General features: G+C 39.9%; 12 protein-coding genes across 12 annotated transcripts; 5 read left to right on the top strand and 7 right to left on the bottom strand.

Moving 5' to 3' along the window:
- Positions 1-331: 331 nt before the first annotated feature.
- On the bottom strand, positions 332-1,684 carry C5L36_0A12110 (uncharacterized protein; the record flags this gene model as incomplete). Its single annotated transcript, XM_029464250.1, has 1 exon — positions 332-1,684. One exon carries the CDS (start codon positions 1,682-1,684, stop codon positions 332-334), a length of 1,353 nt encoding a protein of 450 aa, XP_029320110.1.
- Positions 1,685-1,782: 98 nt separating this feature from the next.
- On the top strand, positions 1,783-2,235 carry C5L36_0A12120 (uncharacterized protein; the record flags this gene model as incomplete). The annotated part of the gene is made up of 1 exon (XM_029464251.1): positions 1,783-2,235. The coding sequence occupies one exon, from the start codon at positions 1,783-1,785 to the stop codon at positions 2,233-2,235; it is 453 nt and encodes a 150-aa protein (XP_029320111.1).
- A 566-nt stretch (positions 2,236-2,801) lies between these two features.
- Positions 2,802-3,902, top strand: C5L36_0A12130 (uncharacterized protein; the record flags this gene model as incomplete). Its single annotated transcript, XM_029464252.1, has 1 exon — positions 2,802-3,902. The coding sequence occupies one exon, from the start codon at positions 2,802-2,804 to the stop codon at positions 3,900-3,902; it is 1,101 nt and encodes a 366-aa protein (XP_029320112.1).
- A 226-nt stretch (positions 3,903-4,128) lies between these two features.
- C5L36_0A12140 (uncharacterized protein) lies at positions 4,129-4,551 on the bottom strand (the record flags this gene model as incomplete). The annotated part of the gene is made up of 1 exon (XM_029464253.1): positions 4,129-4,551. The coding sequence occupies one exon, from the start codon at positions 4,549-4,551 to the stop codon at positions 4,129-4,131; it is 423 nt and encodes a 140-aa protein (XP_029320113.1).
- A 310-nt stretch (positions 4,552-4,861) lies between these two features.
- Positions 4,862-5,766, top strand: C5L36_0A12150 (uncharacterized protein; the record flags this gene model as incomplete). The annotated part of the gene is made up of 2 exons (XM_029464254.1): positions 4,862-4,864; positions 4,948-5,766. 2 exons carry the CDS (start codon positions 4,862-4,864, stop codon positions 5,764-5,766), a joined length of 822 nt encoding a protein of 273 aa, XP_029320114.1.
- Positions 5,767-6,058: 292 nt separating this feature from the next.
- Positions 6,059-7,054, top strand: C5L36_0A12160 (uncharacterized protein; the record flags this gene model as incomplete). The annotated part of the gene is made up of 1 exon (XM_029464255.1): positions 6,059-7,054. The coding sequence occupies one exon, from the start codon at positions 6,059-6,061 to the stop codon at positions 7,052-7,054; it is 996 nt and encodes a 331-aa protein (XP_029320115.1).
- Positions 7,015-8,238, bottom strand: C5L36_0A12165 (uncharacterized protein; the record flags this gene model as incomplete). Its single annotated transcript, XM_029464256.1, has 1 exon — positions 7,015-8,238. The coding sequence occupies one exon, from the start codon at positions 8,236-8,238 to the stop codon at positions 7,015-7,017; it is 1,224 nt and encodes a 407-aa protein (XP_029320116.1).
- Positions 8,239-8,990: 752 nt separating this feature from the next.
- On the bottom strand, positions 8,991-9,851 carry C5L36_0A12170 (uncharacterized protein; the record flags this gene model as incomplete). Its single annotated transcript, XM_029464257.1, has 1 exon — positions 8,991-9,851. The coding sequence occupies one exon, from the start codon at positions 9,849-9,851 to the stop codon at positions 8,991-8,993; it is 861 nt and encodes a 286-aa protein (XP_029320117.1).
- Positions 9,852-10,917: 1,066 nt separating this feature from the next.
- Positions 10,918-11,778, bottom strand: C5L36_0A12180 (uncharacterized protein; the record flags this gene model as incomplete). The annotated part of the gene is made up of 1 exon (XM_029464258.1): positions 10,918-11,778. One exon carries the CDS (start codon positions 11,776-11,778, stop codon positions 10,918-10,920), a length of 861 nt encoding a protein of 286 aa, XP_029320118.1.
- Positions 11,779-12,848: 1,070 nt separating this feature from the next.
- Positions 12,849-13,781, bottom strand: C5L36_0A12190 (uncharacterized protein; the record flags this gene model as incomplete). Its single annotated transcript, XM_029464259.1, has 1 exon — positions 12,849-13,781. One exon carries the CDS (start codon positions 13,779-13,781, stop codon positions 12,849-12,851), a length of 933 nt encoding a protein of 310 aa, XP_029320119.1.
- A 956-nt stretch (positions 13,782-14,737) lies between these two features.
- C5L36_0A12200 (uncharacterized protein) lies at positions 14,738-15,277 on the bottom strand (the record flags this gene model as incomplete). Its single annotated transcript, XM_029464260.1, has 1 exon — positions 14,738-15,277. One exon carries the CDS (start codon positions 15,275-15,277, stop codon positions 14,738-14,740), a length of 540 nt encoding a protein of 179 aa, XP_029320120.1.
- Positions 15,278-16,907: 1,630 nt separating this feature from the next.
- On the top strand, positions 16,908-18,509 carry C5L36_0A12210 (uncharacterized protein; the record flags this gene model as incomplete). Its single annotated transcript, XM_029464261.1, has 1 exon — positions 16,908-18,509. One exon carries the CDS (start codon positions 16,908-16,910, stop codon positions 18,507-18,509), a length of 1,602 nt encoding a protein of 533 aa, XP_029320121.1.
- Positions 18,510-19,013: the final 504 nt, after the last annotated feature.

Genomic DNA, 19,013 nt, shown 5'->3' on the forward strand with positions numbered 1-19,013 from the left:
TGTACTTTTAAGAATGTCCGTTTTGAACGACTCTTTCAATGTTTGTTTGAGATGCCGAAGATGTGGTGCGTTAACTATATCCTTTGCCTCCGTATTGAGGGAGAGACAGATTGTTTGCGGAATGCACCCTCGCCAATTCCGCCATATTTCCCGCTGTCACCATCACGTTAACCCCAGGTATGGCAGCATAGATTTTAAAAGAGGGGGAAGCTCCTTTTACTGACTCGATAGAAGCATATACGATTTTACATGATATTTTAGACAATAAGATAGGGAATATGGTGAATAGAGATATTTAGGAACGAAAAGATAAACGAATAGGAAAGATGGATCAAGCGTTAAGGAGGGTATCGTGTACTTCCTGAATAGCTTGGGCCAATAGCTGAACAGCGTGATTGATTTTTGTTTGGTCAACGTAGGAATAAGTGACTCTAAAGCCGGCAATGGGGGTTGACTTGTCAGGCATAAACCACCGACCTTTTGTTACTGTGACTCTGTATTTCTCCGAGGCTACTTTAAAGATGAGGTCTTCGATATGTTGTGCCCATTCATGAAGTTTCAATTTGGAGTCCCTTGGTTGTTTGAATTTTTCCAGTTTTGCATTGACCCAGATGAACATTCCATAGTTTGGCCTGTTATAAGTGACCAGTTCATGTGGGAGATGACTGTCAAAGGCTTGCAACATCAAGTCCCTTCTTTCTCTATACATTGATTGTATGTGTTGTAACCATTTGGAGAAGCCCGTGTCCCCCCATTCATTGAAGATCATTTGTAGCATCAATTGAGAAGGTCCACTTGCAGAATGGATGGATAGTTCGTTATGCATGGATAACTTTTTCCTGAAGAAGCCATTACAAGTGACTATGGAAACTCTCAACCCTGGCATTAACATTTTTGAAAAGGAATCAATTCTAATGACTCTTCCCTGAGTGTCGAATTGTACAAGGGATGGTATGTGTCTGTTGTTATCCAACTGTAGATGGTAATAGGGGTCGTCTTCAACGATTAGAATGTTGAACTTATTACAAACGTCCAGTAGTTGTTTCCTCCGTTCTGTAGATAAGGTTATTCCTGTCGGATTATGACCGGTTGGCATAGTATACAACAGTTTAGGAAACGTGAGAGACTTGACGAGGTCATTTGAGTGCCAATTCTCCAGGAGTGTTTCCAATTTAGCTGGAACAAGGCCAAATTCGTCCATTTCCACTGGGACGAGCTTGACTCTCAAGGGGATGCAAGTTTCCAAGAAGCATGAGTATGTGAGGCTCTCGCATAGGATCGTATCGGTTCCCGGGTTCAATAACAACCTCATGATGGACTCTAGCGACTGAGTGGCGCCCGACTGGATGATCCAATTCCAATCTTCATATGCTGGTTTGAAGTAGGTGACAAGGTATTTCTGCACCCATGCATTGAAGTTTGTCAAGCCATCGAAGGAGATGTACTGGCAACTCTCTGTGACTTCGCCCCTAGGAGTTTCGGCGATTCTCGATATCTTGTCTGTTGTTGTGAAGTTCTTCACTGGAGACTGCACGTCAACATGGATACCGTGAAGGGGGAAACATTTTGGATTCGGCAAGCCTGCGGCGAGAGAGACAATGTCCTCACCAGTGGGGATGGTCATCACAGACCCTTCTCTGAGCCGGCCCTCCTCACTGAGAAAGTAGTTCCAATCAATAGTCATTGTGTTTGTTTTGTTTGTTTTGTTTGTTTTGTCTGTTTATCTCTGCAGAGTCTCTATCTAAAGGTGAAAAAAAAAAACTTCTATTGTGCTTGCCCAATATGGAAACTGAGTCGCCAGATAAGAAATTATTTCTCAACGAGTGTGTTGTATGTGTACACCTCTATCTATATAGTATATATATATATATATATATAAATAAAACCAGACACTACCAGAAGCCACTAGGACATCTGTCTTTCAATTCCTCCACAAGTGGCTCCTTTTATACCTCTCGCCACCATGTCAATGACCACAATGGCCTCTACAACCTCCTCCAAAGACTTCTGCACTCCTCTCGTTATCGCACGTCTACACTTCAGCTAACGGTAGGAGATGGCATATTCCTGATGTTAGCGGATCTGCACTGCCACTTTTTTCCTCTTTCCAAATTTATAATTGCTGAGCCTCCACATATTCTTATAGTGGAGGGCGCGTGTTTCCCAAATAGGCAAGGGCGGCGAAGGTGTGAAGTTGGGAAAATGAGGGCGTTGCCTTATCGGGGAAAGGCATAGCATAGAATAGCAAAGCATAGTATTAGCATTGGCATTAGCAGTATTGATATTGTATTATAGTTTAGTATAGTATAGTATAGAATAGTATAGTAGAATATAGTTCTATTGTATATTATAGTATTGTATTCGTACTAGTATAGTATATTATCGCCTATACCAATGTTATCCTATATCACAGTCTATGAGGTGTTATCGTGTATTATAGTATAGTACACTTTCAGAGCTGGCGCGAGTGCCTTCTAGGCAGATCCGACTCGAACGGTAGCACGAGTGCCAAGGCGAGTTTGGGTGCCGACGCTTTCCCGGGGCGGAAGTTTTCATGCGGTGGAGCTGGGGGGGATGGCGAGGATGCCATCCTCGCCACCGAGCCCAGATGCATCCAAATGTGCACAAGGAGAAGGGGAGAGAAAAAGAGATACACAGGGAGGAGAGGGGTGAATAGGGATAGATGTATGTGTATACGTATACGTATAAATAGATATAGCTATAGATATAGATACAGACAAACGTACACACACACACACACACACATAGTGACACATCCATACGTATACATACCATAGACAATGTTCAGAAACTCCTTTGATCCCTCGTCCGATCCCTTGGACCCAGCGGCAAAGGCCACTCCTGTCTCCAATACAAATGCCAATGTAAATCCAGGAGAATCAAAGACAGGGGCTATTGGGAATTATCATAGCCTTCACTCCACATCCCATAATACAAGTGTTGGTAACCCAAGTATTGGGAATGGCCAGTTCTTTAGTTCTAAATACTGTGAAGGCGGCGCCGATGAAGGTCTACAACAGCCAATTACCAGTACAAACTTCAATGCCAATAGAAGAACGAGTGTTTCGGCGGAAGCACTAAATCCGAACACCTTCAGTCAGGACAATTGGAAACCGCCTGTTCACCAGCTATCTCATGATCAGCTAACAAGACTCAATGCCAGTGTTATGAAGAACTTTTTGTTCAACCAGTTGGACGATGAGTCCTTGCGTACAATTATCTTTGCCTTGGAGGAGAAGCACTATCCGGCAAACTACGACATCATCAAGCAGGGCGATGAGGGCGACTTCTTTTATGTCTTGGAAAAGGGTACAGTCGACTACTCTGTCAATGGAGAAGTGGTGAACACCTCTAGCGATGGCTCCTCCTTTGGGGAGTTGGCTTTGATGTACAATTCTCCTAGAGCAGCCACAGTGACAACTAGAACCGAATGCATAGTTTGGGCATTGGACAGAATGACTTTCCGTCGGATCTTACTTGATGGCACCTCCAAGAAACGGAAGCTCTATGAGAACTTTTTAAAAGAAGTCCCCGTTTTACAGTCTCTCTCAAGTTACGAGAGGAGCAAGCTTGCAGACGCTTTAAACACTCGTGTCTTTAAAGTGGGCGAAAACGTGGTCACTCAGGGTGAGCCAGGTGAGAATTTCTACTTTATCGAAGACGGTACAGCAGATGTTATCAGCAATGGCAACGTGGTTGCCCAATTGAAGAAGGGAGACTATTTTGGAGAGTTGGCCTTACTTTACGACTCACCAAGACAGGCCACAATTAGAGCTTCGAGTCCATTGAAGACTGTCATCCTCAACAAAAATGGGTTCCAGAGGTTGCTAGGACCGGCAGTTGAGGTATTGAAGATGTCCGATCCAAGGAAAACACACTAAACTCTTTCTTTGTCGTCCCCCCTTTATTTTCTACCTTCTACTTATCACTCTTCGCCTAGTATCATCTAATCTATCTTTATTATAAATCCCTGTATATCAAGCATACATAATTTTGTTCTCATGCTTTTTTCTTCCTATCTTGGGCAAAGAAAAGAAGCGAAAGAAGGAGAAATCAAACTATAAACAACAACATCCAACTGGGACAAGCCTTACAATGGCAACGGCATTAAACAAGGGACGTGTAGAAATCTTTTTGCATCAACATCCATGTAATTGAACACGTGGAGACAATCAAAGGACCAAAGAGACCTTTGTCGAATTTGCATGTTCTATAGATCAACCATTCACTGCCAAAATGCCACAACGCAATTACATAGGAGACAATACACAGGTTGTAAACGTGCACATCAGTAATATTGTAAGCTGCATAGGCCCTGATAATCGACGAAACAAGAGTCCATGTACCAAAAGTCCTTGCACTTAAGGGCGTAACTTCGGCAGGATTATTCGAATAGACCTTCTTTGTCAATGAGAGGTTTGTATATGTTTGGATGGAGTTGAAGATGGCAACAACGGAAATAAAAAAGATCCATTTAGGCAAGTAGCCTGGGGTTGTTGGCAAGTACTGGCTAATGAGTTCGGCAATCATTGGGGGGTTCTCTACACAGTTGATGGATATCTGTACGGGTTCCTTGTCTGCACTGTCGATGAAGCGGGAAGCACAAACAAGAGACGCAGAGAAGTGACTTGCTGGTGCCAAAGACGAAAAAATGTAGTGCCATTTGTTGCATCTGTAACGGCCATGTCAATGTTTCCAATTTAGTTGCGAGATTTTGACCGATATACGAGTCTGGCAAGTCTGTTCTTAACAACTGTACAACCCCATTGTTATAGTTTGACGCTGTTGTTACTGTTTCCATTGCCAGTTCTTGCTGCACTACACTCCAGACCAATCCATCATGGTATGTATTCTACCTCTTCCCCTTCCGCCCTCTTCCAGAGCCGATGGTCGCCGATGAAGAAATTACTAACCAGTTTAAAACAGTCCGACGAAGCATACGACGCATCCCTTGATATTCTACGCCGTCTTGACCCAAAGTTCATTGGCTCGAACCTTTCCAATGTCTGTCGCTTGCAGCCAGAACTGGCTGCAGACCTACTTGCATCAATTGACAAGCCCTTAGAAACGGCACGGTGCTCGAAAACAGGCAAGCCATTCCTCTGTTGCGATTACAACCGTGATGGAGATGCATATCGTTCTCCCTTTAGTAACGAGTATGTTGGCAATGACGTCGAGGAAGATGCACCGAAACCAAGTCGCCATTTGAGAGAACTGGAAACATTTGCGAACGACTCATTCGACATATACAGGGATCTGTACTACGAGGGTGGAATTTCCAGTGTTTATCTGTGGGATAACGAGGTTGGCGATGCTACAGAGGACGGTACAATCGGGTTCGATGGCGTGGTGCTTATAAAGAAATCCGTAGATGAGCAGTCCAGCTGGAACTCCATCCACGTTTTCGAAATCGAAAGCCAAGACTCTCATTTGGCTAATTATAAGTTGACTTCTACTATCCTCTTGGATTTACAACAGGACCCAAAAGACACAACCTATTTAAGTGGAAACTTGACCAGACAGACCGAGCGGAAGGTCCAGTTCAAAGATTCTGCTTCCCATATTGCAAACATTGGCTCCTTGATTGAGGACTTGGAAACCCAAATGAGAAATATGTTGCAAGAAGTTTACTTTGGAAAATCTAAGGATATTTTGACCGATATCAGGTCCCTCAACGCCCTTGACCAAAGAAAGGCAGATAGAGCAAAACAAGAAAATCTTATACAAAGATTCGATAGTTTGTAGTTATTATGCATACATTACACAAATATATATAAATATCCGATATGAATTTACCAAACGGTATTAGCTAAATAGAATTCCTCAGTATCTTGATGCGGCTATTTTTTTTTTTTTTCTTCATGGCAAACTTTTAGCCCCCCTCGACATGGATTTGACAAAATTAGTGAGAGGAAAAATGGAAATCGGTAAAGGAAGACATCCATCCATTACTCAAGTCATATACGATTTGTTATAAGGTCTCCTATTAGATCCATCTTATCATCTACTTGAGGAAGTGTTTGTTTTTTTCCGCACAATGACTGCGACGACTATTTCCAAAGTTTACGCTGATGTAAATGAAAAGAAACCGCAAGAATATTGGGACTATGAAAATATTTCAATCATTTGGGGGGATTTGACCAACTACGAGATTGGGAATAAGGTCGGCAGGGGCAAGTATAGTGAGGTCTTTGATGGATATGCGTTACCCAGCGGTCAGAGGATAGTGATAAAGGCCTTGAAGCCCATCAAGAGAAAAAAAATCAAAAGAGAAATCAAGATTTTACAAAACTTATCTGGTGGGCCCCATATCATTCAACTCTTCGATATAGTGAGAGAGCCGACTAGCAAGATGTCTGCCCTCATTTTCGAACATGTTCAAAACTTAGAATTTCGTACATTATATCCCACATTCACAGACTATGATATTAGATTCTACATGTTTAAGGTTCTCGAAGCTTTAGATTATGCCCATTCAATGGGTATAATGCATAGAGACGTGAAGCCACACAACATCATGATTGATCATAATGCTAGGAAACTAAGACTAATCGATTGGGGGTTAGCGGAATTCTACCACCCGGGCACAGAGTACAACGTTAGGGTTGCGTCAAGATACTTCAAAGGGCCTGAACTTTTGGTCGACTTTAGATATTATGACTATTCATTAGATTTGTGGTCCTTTGGTGCAACCCTTGCATCTATTGTTTTCCGAAAAGAGCCGTTTTTCCATGGTAAATCAAACACCGACCAGCTTGTTCAAATTGCTCGCATTTTGGGTACTGATGACCTACATAGATATCTAGACAAATATGAATTGAAATTAGGACCTGAATATGAGGATTTAGGACACTACATTAGAAGACCATGGTCTAGGTTTGTCAATTCCAACAACCAACATTTGGTGAGTGACGAAGTAATAGACTTGATTGACAAAGTCCTTCGATATGATCATCAAGGTAGGTTAACAGCAAAAGAGGCAATGGACCATCCTTATTTTGACCCTGTTAGAGAAGATGCAAAATTTAAGTAGCTAGGACCTTCTTGAGCTTCACTTGTATAATTATGACTTTCTTTTTTCCCTTCGTGCGTTAGTTCTTTCTTTCCATAATTCTTCACGTTGTTGTTGTGAATCTCATTACTGTTTATGATCAAGTAAAATGCTTTACGATATTTATGAAACATTCTTAAAAGCTCTATATTTGAGTTGAATATAAGGAAGGCAAGCATTTTTTGAAATTTAGCCACGAAATAGAACTTACTAAAGGTGAATTGTCCATCTTGTGATTCAACAACTAGGAATAACAATTGGAGCAAATAATATAAAAGGACTTGAACCTCAGCTTTATTATCAATAATGGTTAACTTAGTTTTCACTTTATGTCTGTGGATGTAGCCTATATAACTTTGACCATTCGAACCTTTTTTCTTATTATTGACTATAATAACGTCAAAAATCATGCCGAATATTAGGTTGAACTGGAATTTGTCCGCCCTTGTGAAATTTTTGAAGTTAAATACATAACAATTCAAGCTAATTTTGAATAATTCGTGCCTTTTCTCTTCATCTAGGGTAGGAATTCGAAAAATAAGAAAGAAAACTTTAAGAAACGTTGCTGATAATTGATTCTTGTTTGTAAGATGTTTGTTTTGTTGCGACAACAAGTGCAAACACTTGAATATAAACATCATTTTTTGTTTGTAATTTAAATATGTAATATTTGTTTGTTTCTCTAGCCTCAGTAGTATCCGACGTATTTCCATCATCGTTCTGTTTGGGCTCACAAAATACATCTTTTCTTTCAAGTTATAATTATCAGCTTGAGGTAGCTTTTTATTTAGTGGTAGCGTTACTAAATTTTCAGTAGCTATAGACTTCTTATCAACTTTTCGTTCTTCTATGTCTCTTGGAAGCTTGCCATTGGTTGCTTTCTTAGATTCCTCTTCAATTGTAGTTTTATCATTTAGACTTGACTTTGCTAAGATGTCAGATGCGTCAAGGTTTGCTACCCGAACATCTCTCAGGGAATCATCAGCAAAAATTGTATCTTTTGCTACAACAACATCCAGTAAATGGGGCAAAGTTTGAAAGTCTGGTAAAAGTGAACCTCTGTCGAATAGATTATTTTGAAAGGGTTGACTGTTTTTCTTGGGAACACTATTACTCGTGAACTGCAATTTATCTTCGGAAGTTTTACCGGAAATAACCTGATTCATTTCTATCGCCTCAAAGAAACGTCTACTTTTAAATTTATCCCTTTCAACTTGCTCATCTTTAACATATTCAAAATCAACAATATTCTGATCGTTTGCTACATCAAATTGCTTTACTTCTAGCGGCTCAACCTGTTTTTCGAATTTGTTATCGTTCCTACTAATGAGTCTTGTAAATTCTTCAATAGAAATGCTCAGTTTATGTGTTTGTTCATAGAATTTCTTGCATCCAATTATGCATAGCGCCTAGCATAGGTTAGTTATTAATGTTTTCGTGGCTAGAGATAATTTTTCGATGTAAAGAGCATACCAAGTCCATGTCACTGATCATGTTTGTGAAGAGAAAGAACACAACGATGGGACTTTATAAAGTACCAAAAACTTTTGGCTCTTTGGTAAATAAATAACAAGGGCAGCGCTATTCCATATCAACTTTTTTCAGAAAAACCTTTTTTAGGGATTACTCAATCAATGAAAGGGCCTCTCATTTGCTATTAGACAAGAGCTTCATATATGATTTATTTAAAAGGAAAAAAAATGTTTTTGTTTTGTCTCTTTGAAAATTTATTATTCAGTTATAAAATAAAAAATAACCAGTTATAAAAGATAATAAAATATTAAGTATATCAAAGTTAGAATTCTAGATCCTTTAAATAAAACAAGCACGTTTCAAACGTAACAAACTTGGAAAAAAAACAAAATACAATGTTAGAGAGAGACACTCAAGCCCTTATTATCGAAAAACAAAAAATGAATTAAATGGATTCCTGATCAGATCCATTAGATTCTAGTAGTTTTTGTTTTTTTGTTTTAATAATTGGCATTGGTTTTGATTCAACAACGTAATACGAGTTTTGGAGAGTAGCTAAACCGGCATATGCGTGGTACCAAGCTAAAAGAGCAGCCAAAATACCGAAGACCCCAGCAGCAAACTCACATGCATGACTGTCCGCCAGATCTGCAGCCGTTAACAAAATCAATCTCATTAAAACAAAAATGAATAATGTGAAAAACAGGACAGTAGATTTCACTGTACAAGTGACCAAGAGGACAGTGAATAACACCCAACCAAGATGGAAAAATCCGGTAGCAGACTTCATCTCTTCTTTGGTTGCATAAGAACTGGCAATATTGAACCAAGGAATATGATTCGCAGCCACTGCCATCCAGTAGCCGCCAAAAGAGCAAAATGCCAAACCACCAAAAGCGTTTTCAAGCGAGATTTCCCAAAGTCCGGCAATGAACTGGATAAAACCACCATAGAACATTGCAGCACCCATATTTAAAGCATCATTTTCAACATGTCTAGTTCGCATGTTGACCAATGATGCAAAAAAGGTGCAATAAGCAAAGCCGCATAAACCTAAAGGAGCTGGATTACCAAACTTGTGAACCGAAGGAATAGCCCAACCAGGGTTCATGAAACCACCAAAAGCCTTGACTAATTCTGACTTAGGATACTTTTTGTTGTCCAAGATAACATAGGCACCATCATCACTTGTGGTAACTTTACCAAGAATATGCTCTTCCAATTCATTGATACGTGAATGTAGTGACTTGTGTTCAGTTCCAGTAGATGAAATATTCTCAAAATGGTCAACGCTACCCTTTGTCATCTTTTTGGCTTTAAACTTATTTTTTTGCTTGCTTGATATCTTTACTGATGCAGTAACTTGCTTATAGATATTCAAAATATTTCTATATCAGTAAACCCATTTAACACTTATTGAAGAATATCATGTTGCTTTTATAGTTGAATCAGCAAGAGGGGCAAATGCTGAAAGCCCCAATAAGAATAATAGTTTGGTGATTTTCTCCACTTCATCTTTGTGATAAAAGTCTTCCCCATACGCAACAGCCCCGCATTGTCTCATTGCTTAATCAAGTTTTGTTCATGTACTCCGAAGTATGCTACATATGTTCAAATTCACGCCACGCAGTTTCCCCCAAAAAGGAAATACCCTGGAGAAAGTTAATTTGGCAGCAGGCGGGCTTTTAATGGGGGCGGATGGACACTGTCGGACAGTGGGGAAAAAGGCCCAGTGGGATAGTATAGCTGGTCAGACCCAGTGATCGAGCACTCATTTATACGAGATGGGGGTGTAGTTGTGGAGATGACTCAGTGTGTGTCCATCTGTGTTCTGTAGGACTCACAACGGTCAAAATCGGGCAGGAGAATAATATGGATTTGATTGACGTTGCTCAGATCCTCATAGATCTATTTTTTCCACTTGTTGTCCGGTCTAGACGTGGAATGACCGAATTATTTGGCAAGGGTCAGATTGCACCTATTTATTATGCGCAATATGTGAAAACTTAAGTATGTGGGGCTGTATCGTATTGGAGGATACCAACCATTGTGGCCGGTACAGACACTGATAATTGTAACTTCCTCTAAGTACTATACATAAGTTAGAGTGATAAGTGCAGGTTTTCTAATATTGGTGAAACATTTCAGGTAAGAAGTGTGGGACTTTGATGAACAGATGAATATACAATTTATCACATAGTGATGTAGAAATAAACGGAATTTTTTGTTATATAATGTAATGTATCGTGTTATATGCAGTAAGGATAAGAAGGAAAAGAAATAAAAAATAGTCTATAGAAAAACGTTTCAAACATGAGGGAATAATAGAATTGCATTGAGAAAAAACAAAAAGGAATTGGATGTTCTTTGAATCAAGGTGATGAATGGTCAAAGTCGTCTGAATCAGACATTTCTTTGTTTTTGGATCCAATAATAGGCATAGGTATTGATTCAACAACGTAATACGAGTTTTGGAGAGTAGCTAAACCGGCATATGCGTGGTACCAAGCTAAAAGAGCAGCCAAAATACCGAAGACCCCAGCAGCAAACTCACATGCATGACTGTCCGCCAGATCTGCAGCCGTTAACAAAATCAATCTCATTAAAACAAAAACGAATAATGTGAAAAACATTATAGTAGATTTCACTGTACAAGTGACCAAGAGGACAGTGAATAACACCCAACCAAGATGGAAAAATCCGGTAGCAGACTTCATCTCTTCTTTGGTTGCATAAGAACTGGCAATATTGAACCAAGGAATATGATTCGCAGCCACTGCCATCCAGTAGCCGCCAAAAGAGCAAAATGCCAAACCACCAAAAGCGTTTTCAAGCGATATTTCCCAAAGTCCGGCAATGAACTGGATAAAACCACCATAGAACATTGCAGCACCGGTATTTAGGCCGTCATTTTCAACGTGTCTTGCTCGCATGTTGATCAACGATGCAACAAAAGTACAATAAGCAAAGCCGCATAAACCTAAAGGAGCTGGATTACCAAACTTGTGGGCAGAAGGAATAGCCCAACCAGGGTTCATGAAACCACCAAAAGCCTTGACTAATTCTGACTTAGGATACTTTTTGTTGTCCAAGATAACATAGGCACCATCATCACTTGTGGTAACTTTACCAAGAATATGCTCTTCCAATTCATTGATACGTGAATGTAGTGACTTGTGTTCAGTTCCAGTAGATGAAATATTCTCAAAATGGTCAACGCTACCCTTTGTCATCTTTTTGGCTTTAAACTTATTTTTTTGCTTGCTTGATATCTTTACTGATGCAGTAACTTGCTTATAGATATTCAAAATATTTCTATATCAGTAAACCCATTTAACACTTATTGAAGAATATCATGTTGCTTTTATAGTTGAATCAGCAAGAGGGGAAAAAATATGCTTTTCAAGGTACCATAATAACTTGGTGAGCTTCTCCACCTAATCATTATGATCACGGACTTCCTCATAAGGAAGAGCCCCGCATTGTTTTATCGCTTGATCAGGATTTTGTTCACATACTCCGAAGCATGCTGAAGTTGAACAAATTTATGCCACGCAGCTTTTCCGAAAGAGGCAACGCCCTGGGGAAAGCTTATTTGGCAGCAGGCGGGCTTTTAATGGGGGCGGATGGACACTGTCGGACAGTGGGGAAAAAGGCCCAGTGGGATAGTATAGCTGGTCAGACCCAGTGATCGAGCACTCATTTATACGAGATGGGGGTGTAGTTGTGGAGATGACTCAGTGTGTGTCCATCTGTGTTCTGTAGGACTCACAACGGTCAAAATCGGGCAGGAGAATAATATGGATTTGATTGACGTTGCTCAGATCCTCATAGATCTATTTTTTCCACTTGTTGTCCGGTCTAGACGTGGAATGACCGAATTATTTGGCAAGGGTCAGATTGCACCTATTTATTATGCGCAATATGTGAAAACTTAAGTATGTGGGGCTGTATCGTATTGGAGGATACCAACCATTGTGGCCGGTACAGACACTGATAATTGTAACTTCCTCTAAGTACTATACATAAGTTAGAGTGATAAGTGCAGGTTTTCTAATATTGGTGAAACATTTCAGGTAAGAAGTGTGGGACCTTGATGAACAGATGAATATACAATTCGTCACATAGTGATGTAGAAATAAACGGAATTTTTTGTTATATAGTGTATTATATTAAGTTGTAAGCAGTAAGAACAAAAAAAAAATGGATAAAAACACAGTTTATAAAAGGAGGTTTCAAACCCAAAGTGGTGGAAGAAGTGAACCGAGAAAAAAACAACAGGAAGAATTAGAGGGACTCTAGATCAAGATGAAGATTGGTCAAAGTCGTCAGAATCAAACATATCTTTGCTCTTTGATCCAATAACAGGCATAGGTGTTGGATTAACAACATAGTAAGAATTCTGAGGTGTTGCAATACCTGCATATGCATGATACCATGCTAACAGAGATGCCAAAACACCGAAAACACCAGCAGCAAACTCACAGGCATGACTGTCCGCAAACTTCCAACATGTTAATAACAGCAATCTCATAAAGACCAGCACAAACAACAGGAAAAATAAAATGGTAGATTTGATTGAACAAGCTAGCAAGATTATTGTAAAGAGTAGCCAACCAAGGTAGAAAAATCCCATACCTGATTTGAATTCTGCTTCTGTAGTATAAGAGCTAGCAATATGGAACCAGGGGATATGGTTTGAGGCCGATGCCATCCAGTAACCTCCGAAAGAGCAAAATGCCAAACCACCAAAAGCGTTTTCAAGCGATATTTCCCAAAGTCCGGCAATGAACTGGATAAAACCACCATAAAACATTGCAGCACCGACATTAACAGCATCATTTTCAACATGTCTAGTTTGCATGTTGACCAAAGATGCAACAAAAGTACAATACGCAAATGCAGATAGACCCAAAGGAGCTGGATTACCAAACTTGTGTTCGGAAGGCACTGCCCAACCAGGGTTCATAAAACCACCAAAGGCCTTCAATAATTCTGACTTAGGATACTTTTTGTTGTCTAAGATAACATAGGCGCCGTCATCACTTGTATGTACTTTGCCCATGATCTGATGTTCAATATTCGTCAAGCGGGAATGCAAGGAAATATGGTCATTTTCCTTATTTGAGGTATGTTCATGGTGTTCAACACTACTTTTGGACATTTTATTAGATGATTCCAGTGGTTTTGAGGATGCGTGCTTCTTTTTGGATTTTGATTTGGACTTCAAAATCATAAGTGTTGCAGTTGTTTTCTTCTTAATAAAGGAACCAGGGACACCTTATATAGATGAATGGAAAGAACATGGGAAGAATGACCTTATAATAGTCGAATTAACCATGAATATTTATCTAGGGGTCAATTAGCTGGAGTATCTCCGACACCCTCGGGAACTCCGTTTCCCCGCTGACTATTGTGCCCTATCCTTAGATACCTGACGGCAAACGGAACCCTTGGAACGGAGAAACATGCCCACGGACAATTTCCCTAACAGGTAAGAAAACGGGCTTTCAAATCGCTCGTGTCGGATAACGGGGAAATCGGGGTGACTCGTCATAAGAGCTTCATATTCACCCCCATAGGTTGTTGCCCCCCGCTCTACTGTATACAACATGTAAGGTGTTTGTAAAGCCCCATGAGTCGTACATATGTATTTACTTTAGCAAGTATGTATCTATACCTGTATCTATATATGCATGCACGTAAATCCATAAAATGTCACATGGAAGTTTTTCCTTTTTTTTTAGACTGATTTCCAGAGACATACACTACTCTAAAGCTATGATTCTATTCGATAAATCTTTTGTAGAACATGAAAACTTTTTAGTGGGTGGCGAAAAGAAAAAAACATTTTTTTTTATGTATCCCGTTTTTCAAGTTCCCTATTTGGGTATGTGGTTGACATTTGCCTGTGTTTATAAAAGTGAAAATATTTTCTAGCAATTCCTTTACAAATTACAATGAAGTTTGTAAACAAATCCTGGGTTAATTATATATCCCGTGTAAGAAAGCGGGGTAATCTTTATACAATTATAGATGTACATAGGGGACAGTTGTTTTGCTGGTGCTAGCTATGAGTTCAGTAGAGGTGGAAAGGATGTGGGTGTATATAAAGAGGGACAAACGGAACACCGTTAGACTTCTTAAAGGGGGGGGGGGGGGGGGGGGGGGGGGGTGTCCGGAGAGAAGAGGTTAATTGATCTTGATGGTTGTGTTCATTTTCGAGAGTTCATTCAATGGTTCAATTTCCTCTAGCATTCCAGGTGCCAACATGTCCCATATTATTCCGCAGTTTGGCTTGACTGCGTTAGGGACGGAGATGATTGTAGAGTTTGTAACGATGAAATCACATACGGTGTCAAAGATCTCCGGTTTTAGCTTGATGCCCCTTAGTAGCTGGACGTCATGGACGATGGCCACGCATTTAGTCTGTTCGATATCGATGATGCCCATGGTGTACAGCATTGCCCATTCCAAATCAAAATAGCCATGGCCTTTTCCAAACCGAATGCCTTCGTCGTTGATGGCACCTGTACCTGTGATCATCAAGGGGACATTGACTTGCATTTCCTTCAGTTCTGCTAAGGTTACATGTTTGGATAACTTTTCCATACCATCAAGAGTTGCCGCATACCAGTACATTTCCTTATCAATTTGGGTAGGATCAACAACATAGAAGCCCCTTCTGATCCCATAGGTTGTCATTAAGAACGGTATACCTCTCTCTAGCATCTTGAACCTCAGCAATTCCAAACAGTTGTCTGGAGTAATGAAAACAAGACTATTCTTCTTATCCTTTGTTGAATCTTTGAAAAATTGGGAATTCAATATCAGGTTGGTTGCATCTTCACTTCCTTGGAAGTCGGCAATAAATTCGGCAAAGTCATAATGGAATCTTGAATCTGGATATGCTACTTTACGAAGCTCCTTCCACACTTGCGAACGAATATCTCCCTTGTGTTGTTGTAATTGGGCAGTTGTCAACATCTAAATGGTTATTCTCCTATTATTATTATTATTATTATTACCTTAAAATTTGAATTTTCACGTTTTAGAAATTTTTAATTTTTTTCTCCCTGCTCGTTGTTTGATGGTATATTCTGAGATGGAATGACGTATTTTCGTCTTACAAGAAGAATAAGTAAGAGTATTCAAGACGAAAACAAAACCGAAGAAGATGAAGAAGAACACAAAAGTATCGTACACTCAAGAGAAGTGGACATTACCTCCTATTTAAAGTGATGATCCCCCCCCCTCATGACGGAACAATACAAACTGAGGGAACATATGTAAAACCTTGAACTAGTAGGTGGTATATTTGTAAACATCCAATATATCTTTTGTTTATCAATAACAAAATTGGAGACAATCTGTTGTTTGACACAATGAACCAGCGGTACTGACAGGAGAAGGAAATTGTAATAGACATATTGTTCCGCTGGAAATTGTCTGTAATATACCATGCCTTCTCATCTTGCTACCGTCGGAACCAGAAATTGCCTAAAAGGGGAAATCTTGCAAGGGGGGGGGGAAGGGGAAGAAGAACTACAAATAGAAGGGGAGGTTCACCCCCGTGTTTTGTTCCGTCGGAATTGTCCTGTTTCTGCTACCGGTATTCTTTCCTCGGCTAGTCCGCCATAGGCCGTGCTAGGCCGCGTTTAGCACACTTCCCGCGGCCAGCCGGGGCGCGACCTCTTTCCTGAAAGAGGAACATTTTTTTGCCTTTCACCGTTTGGATCTTTTGGAGTTTCCTACTCATCGTCCCTTTTCAATTTTAGGTTTGCATGCTCGCCCCATTTTCGGTCGAATGCCGCGGCAATGTCTGCAGGACTATGACGCATCCTTTATCTCGGACTTGACTCGGCACCCTCTTGCCGCGGAAAATACCTACAGGTGCCGCGGCAAGGGCCTCTCGAGCCGCGGAACAACCAATATTCTGTCATTTCCACTCCCGTGAACAATAGCTGCAGATTAGATAAGTCGTTCAGATTGGAGATTGTGCATTGTATCGCTGGAAAATTAGGATAAATTAATCGTGGTTTTTTTTTCTACTTTGCCTTTTTTTTTTCTTTTTTTTTTGCCTAACTTGGTCCAGTTATCTAACACTATATAACATCACCGTTTTCCTCCTGCATTGGCATTTTATTGATTATACACTAACCCTCCCCCCCTCTGCATTTATCCATTTTGTTTCCTAACAAGCTTGAGTTTTAATTTGCCACTCTTCAAAGGTTAACCACCTCATTTCTTTGTTCCTCAGTTTACTCAGGTGCCATATAATTAGTCTGTCTTTCTCTCAAATCTTTCACGTCCTCAATAGTTTTTATTTTTCAGAAAGAGAAAAAAAAATATACACTGATAAATGTCCGACTCTGAAGAGAAAATTTCCATCACTACCCCTCAAGAACAGAATCTTGAGGCGGTCACATCGAAACCTTTGACCTTGCATGACCTAACTTCAAATCCTCTAGAAGCTAGTGTCCCATTTTCTATCGATAATCCACACCATCCTTACCATTGGTCCTTGTGGAAAAAATACGCAATTACTGTTGCATACTGTTCATTACAAGTTTTCATCACTTTAACTTCCACATCTTATGTTGCAGCCGAATATGAGGTGCAAGAAAAATACAATGTTAATGCCCAAGTGGCAACTTTAGGACAATCGTTATTCATTATCGGTACTGCCGTTGGTCCTGCATTCATGGGTCCGTTATCCGATCTTATTGGTAGAAAATGGATCTATGTGTTTTCCACATTTTTATATGTAATTTTCAATTTTGGTTGTGCTTGGCCAACAGGTATGGCCATGATTGCCATTTTTATGTTTTTGATTGGTGTCTGTGGTTCAACTGCATTGTCCAACGTTGCAGGTTCAATTGGTGATATGTTTGGTGGATCCGATGGAGCATCTCAGCCAATGTCCTTGTTTGTCTTTTCTGCTAATGCCGGCCCTTCCATTGGTGGTATAGTTGGTGAAGCTATTATGGAAAGATCAACCCTTGGTTACAAATGGATCTTTATTATTAATATCATTATTGGTGCAGCTTTTACTGTTTTCCTTTGCCTTGTTCCTGAAACTTTACCAAGAATCGTCATTGAGGAACAAACCGCTTTAGAAGGTAGAGATTCTCCAAACGTCATTCTTAGAGAATTTGGTTACATGAAGGACCGTTTGTTTGGTAGAACTCCATCTTACCAAATCCTATATGAAGAAAAATTAGCTCAAGAAGGTGGCGAAGCCATTGTTGTTGAAAAAGTCTCAACTTTGAATGAAATCAAATTTATCACCTTGCAAGCATTGAAGATGATGGTCACCGAACCAATCATTATTTGTATGGGATTGTTTAATGGTTTTGCTTATGGTATTTTGTTCCTTTACATGGATGGTATCTTTGATGTTTTCGTTTACAACAATGGCTTGTCTGCAATCGCTGCAGAATGTACCTATTTGAACTTTGTTGTTGGTGTCTCCATTGTCGTTGCCGTTCAACCCATACAAACTTGGTTATTCAAGAGAGATAGAAGAAACAATGGTGGCGTTGCTAGACCAGAAGCTAGATTTTTACTTTCCTTGGTTACTGTCTGGGGATTCCCATTGGGTCTTTTCTGGTTTGGTTTCACCTCTAATGGTAAGACTAACTACTGGTCTCCAATCATTGCCGGTTTAGTTCTTGCAGTTGCTGATCCATTATTGTGGTTAGCAATGTTGTCTTATATCATTGATTCCTATTCCGCTGCAGGTTTATCAAATTCTGCCATTGCTGCATTTACAATTCCTTCATTTACAATTGCCGCAGCTCTTGCGCATGCCGGTGTTGCTATGTTCGAAAACATGTCCACCACATGGGCTATGGCTACCCTTGGTTTCATCTCTTTAGGTATTGTTGCATTGGTCTACATTCTTTACTTCTTTGGTCGTAAGGTTAGAGCTGCTTCTTCATTGGCTAAATTCTCAGTCTGAGTTCAATAGCCTGGCAGGTTTGGCAGAGTAGCTCTTATTTTTGTTCCCTTGTACATTATTACTTATCCTCCTCTTCCCCCCTTTCTTTACCTTTTTATTCGTTACAGTAATCTAATATTTTAATAAATTAATAGTCGAACAACTGGTTTTGCTGCTAATAATTGAAGTAAATCTTGGCGTGAAAAGAGAATTCCATGCCCTGCAATTTCCGGCAGTTTCCTTTTTAGGAATGTAGATTCCTCAGTTGATCAATAGCGCGCTACTGGGAAATTTGATATCGACAATGCTTTACTTTGCATATGTACCCTTATTGTATTAATCCATCAGCGTCACAGCCGGCTTGCATGGTGTTGCAGAGCGCATATCATCTCTAATTCGTCGATACAGAAGAACAAGAAAAGAAAGCATACACACACATTCAGGATCAACATAAGAAGTCTTTACTCTGTTGGATACTCCTTTATTCCTTGTATTTTTAGTTATTATATAAATTCGACTTTTGAT

This window comes from Pichia kudriavzevii, chromosome 1 (genome assembly GCF_003054445.1).
Source record: "Pichia kudriavzevii chromosome 1, complete sequence".
In the NCBI taxonomy this organism is placed as follows: Eukaryota; Fungi; Ascomycota; class Pichiomycetes; order Pichiales; family Pichiaceae; genus Pichia; species Pichia kudriavzevii.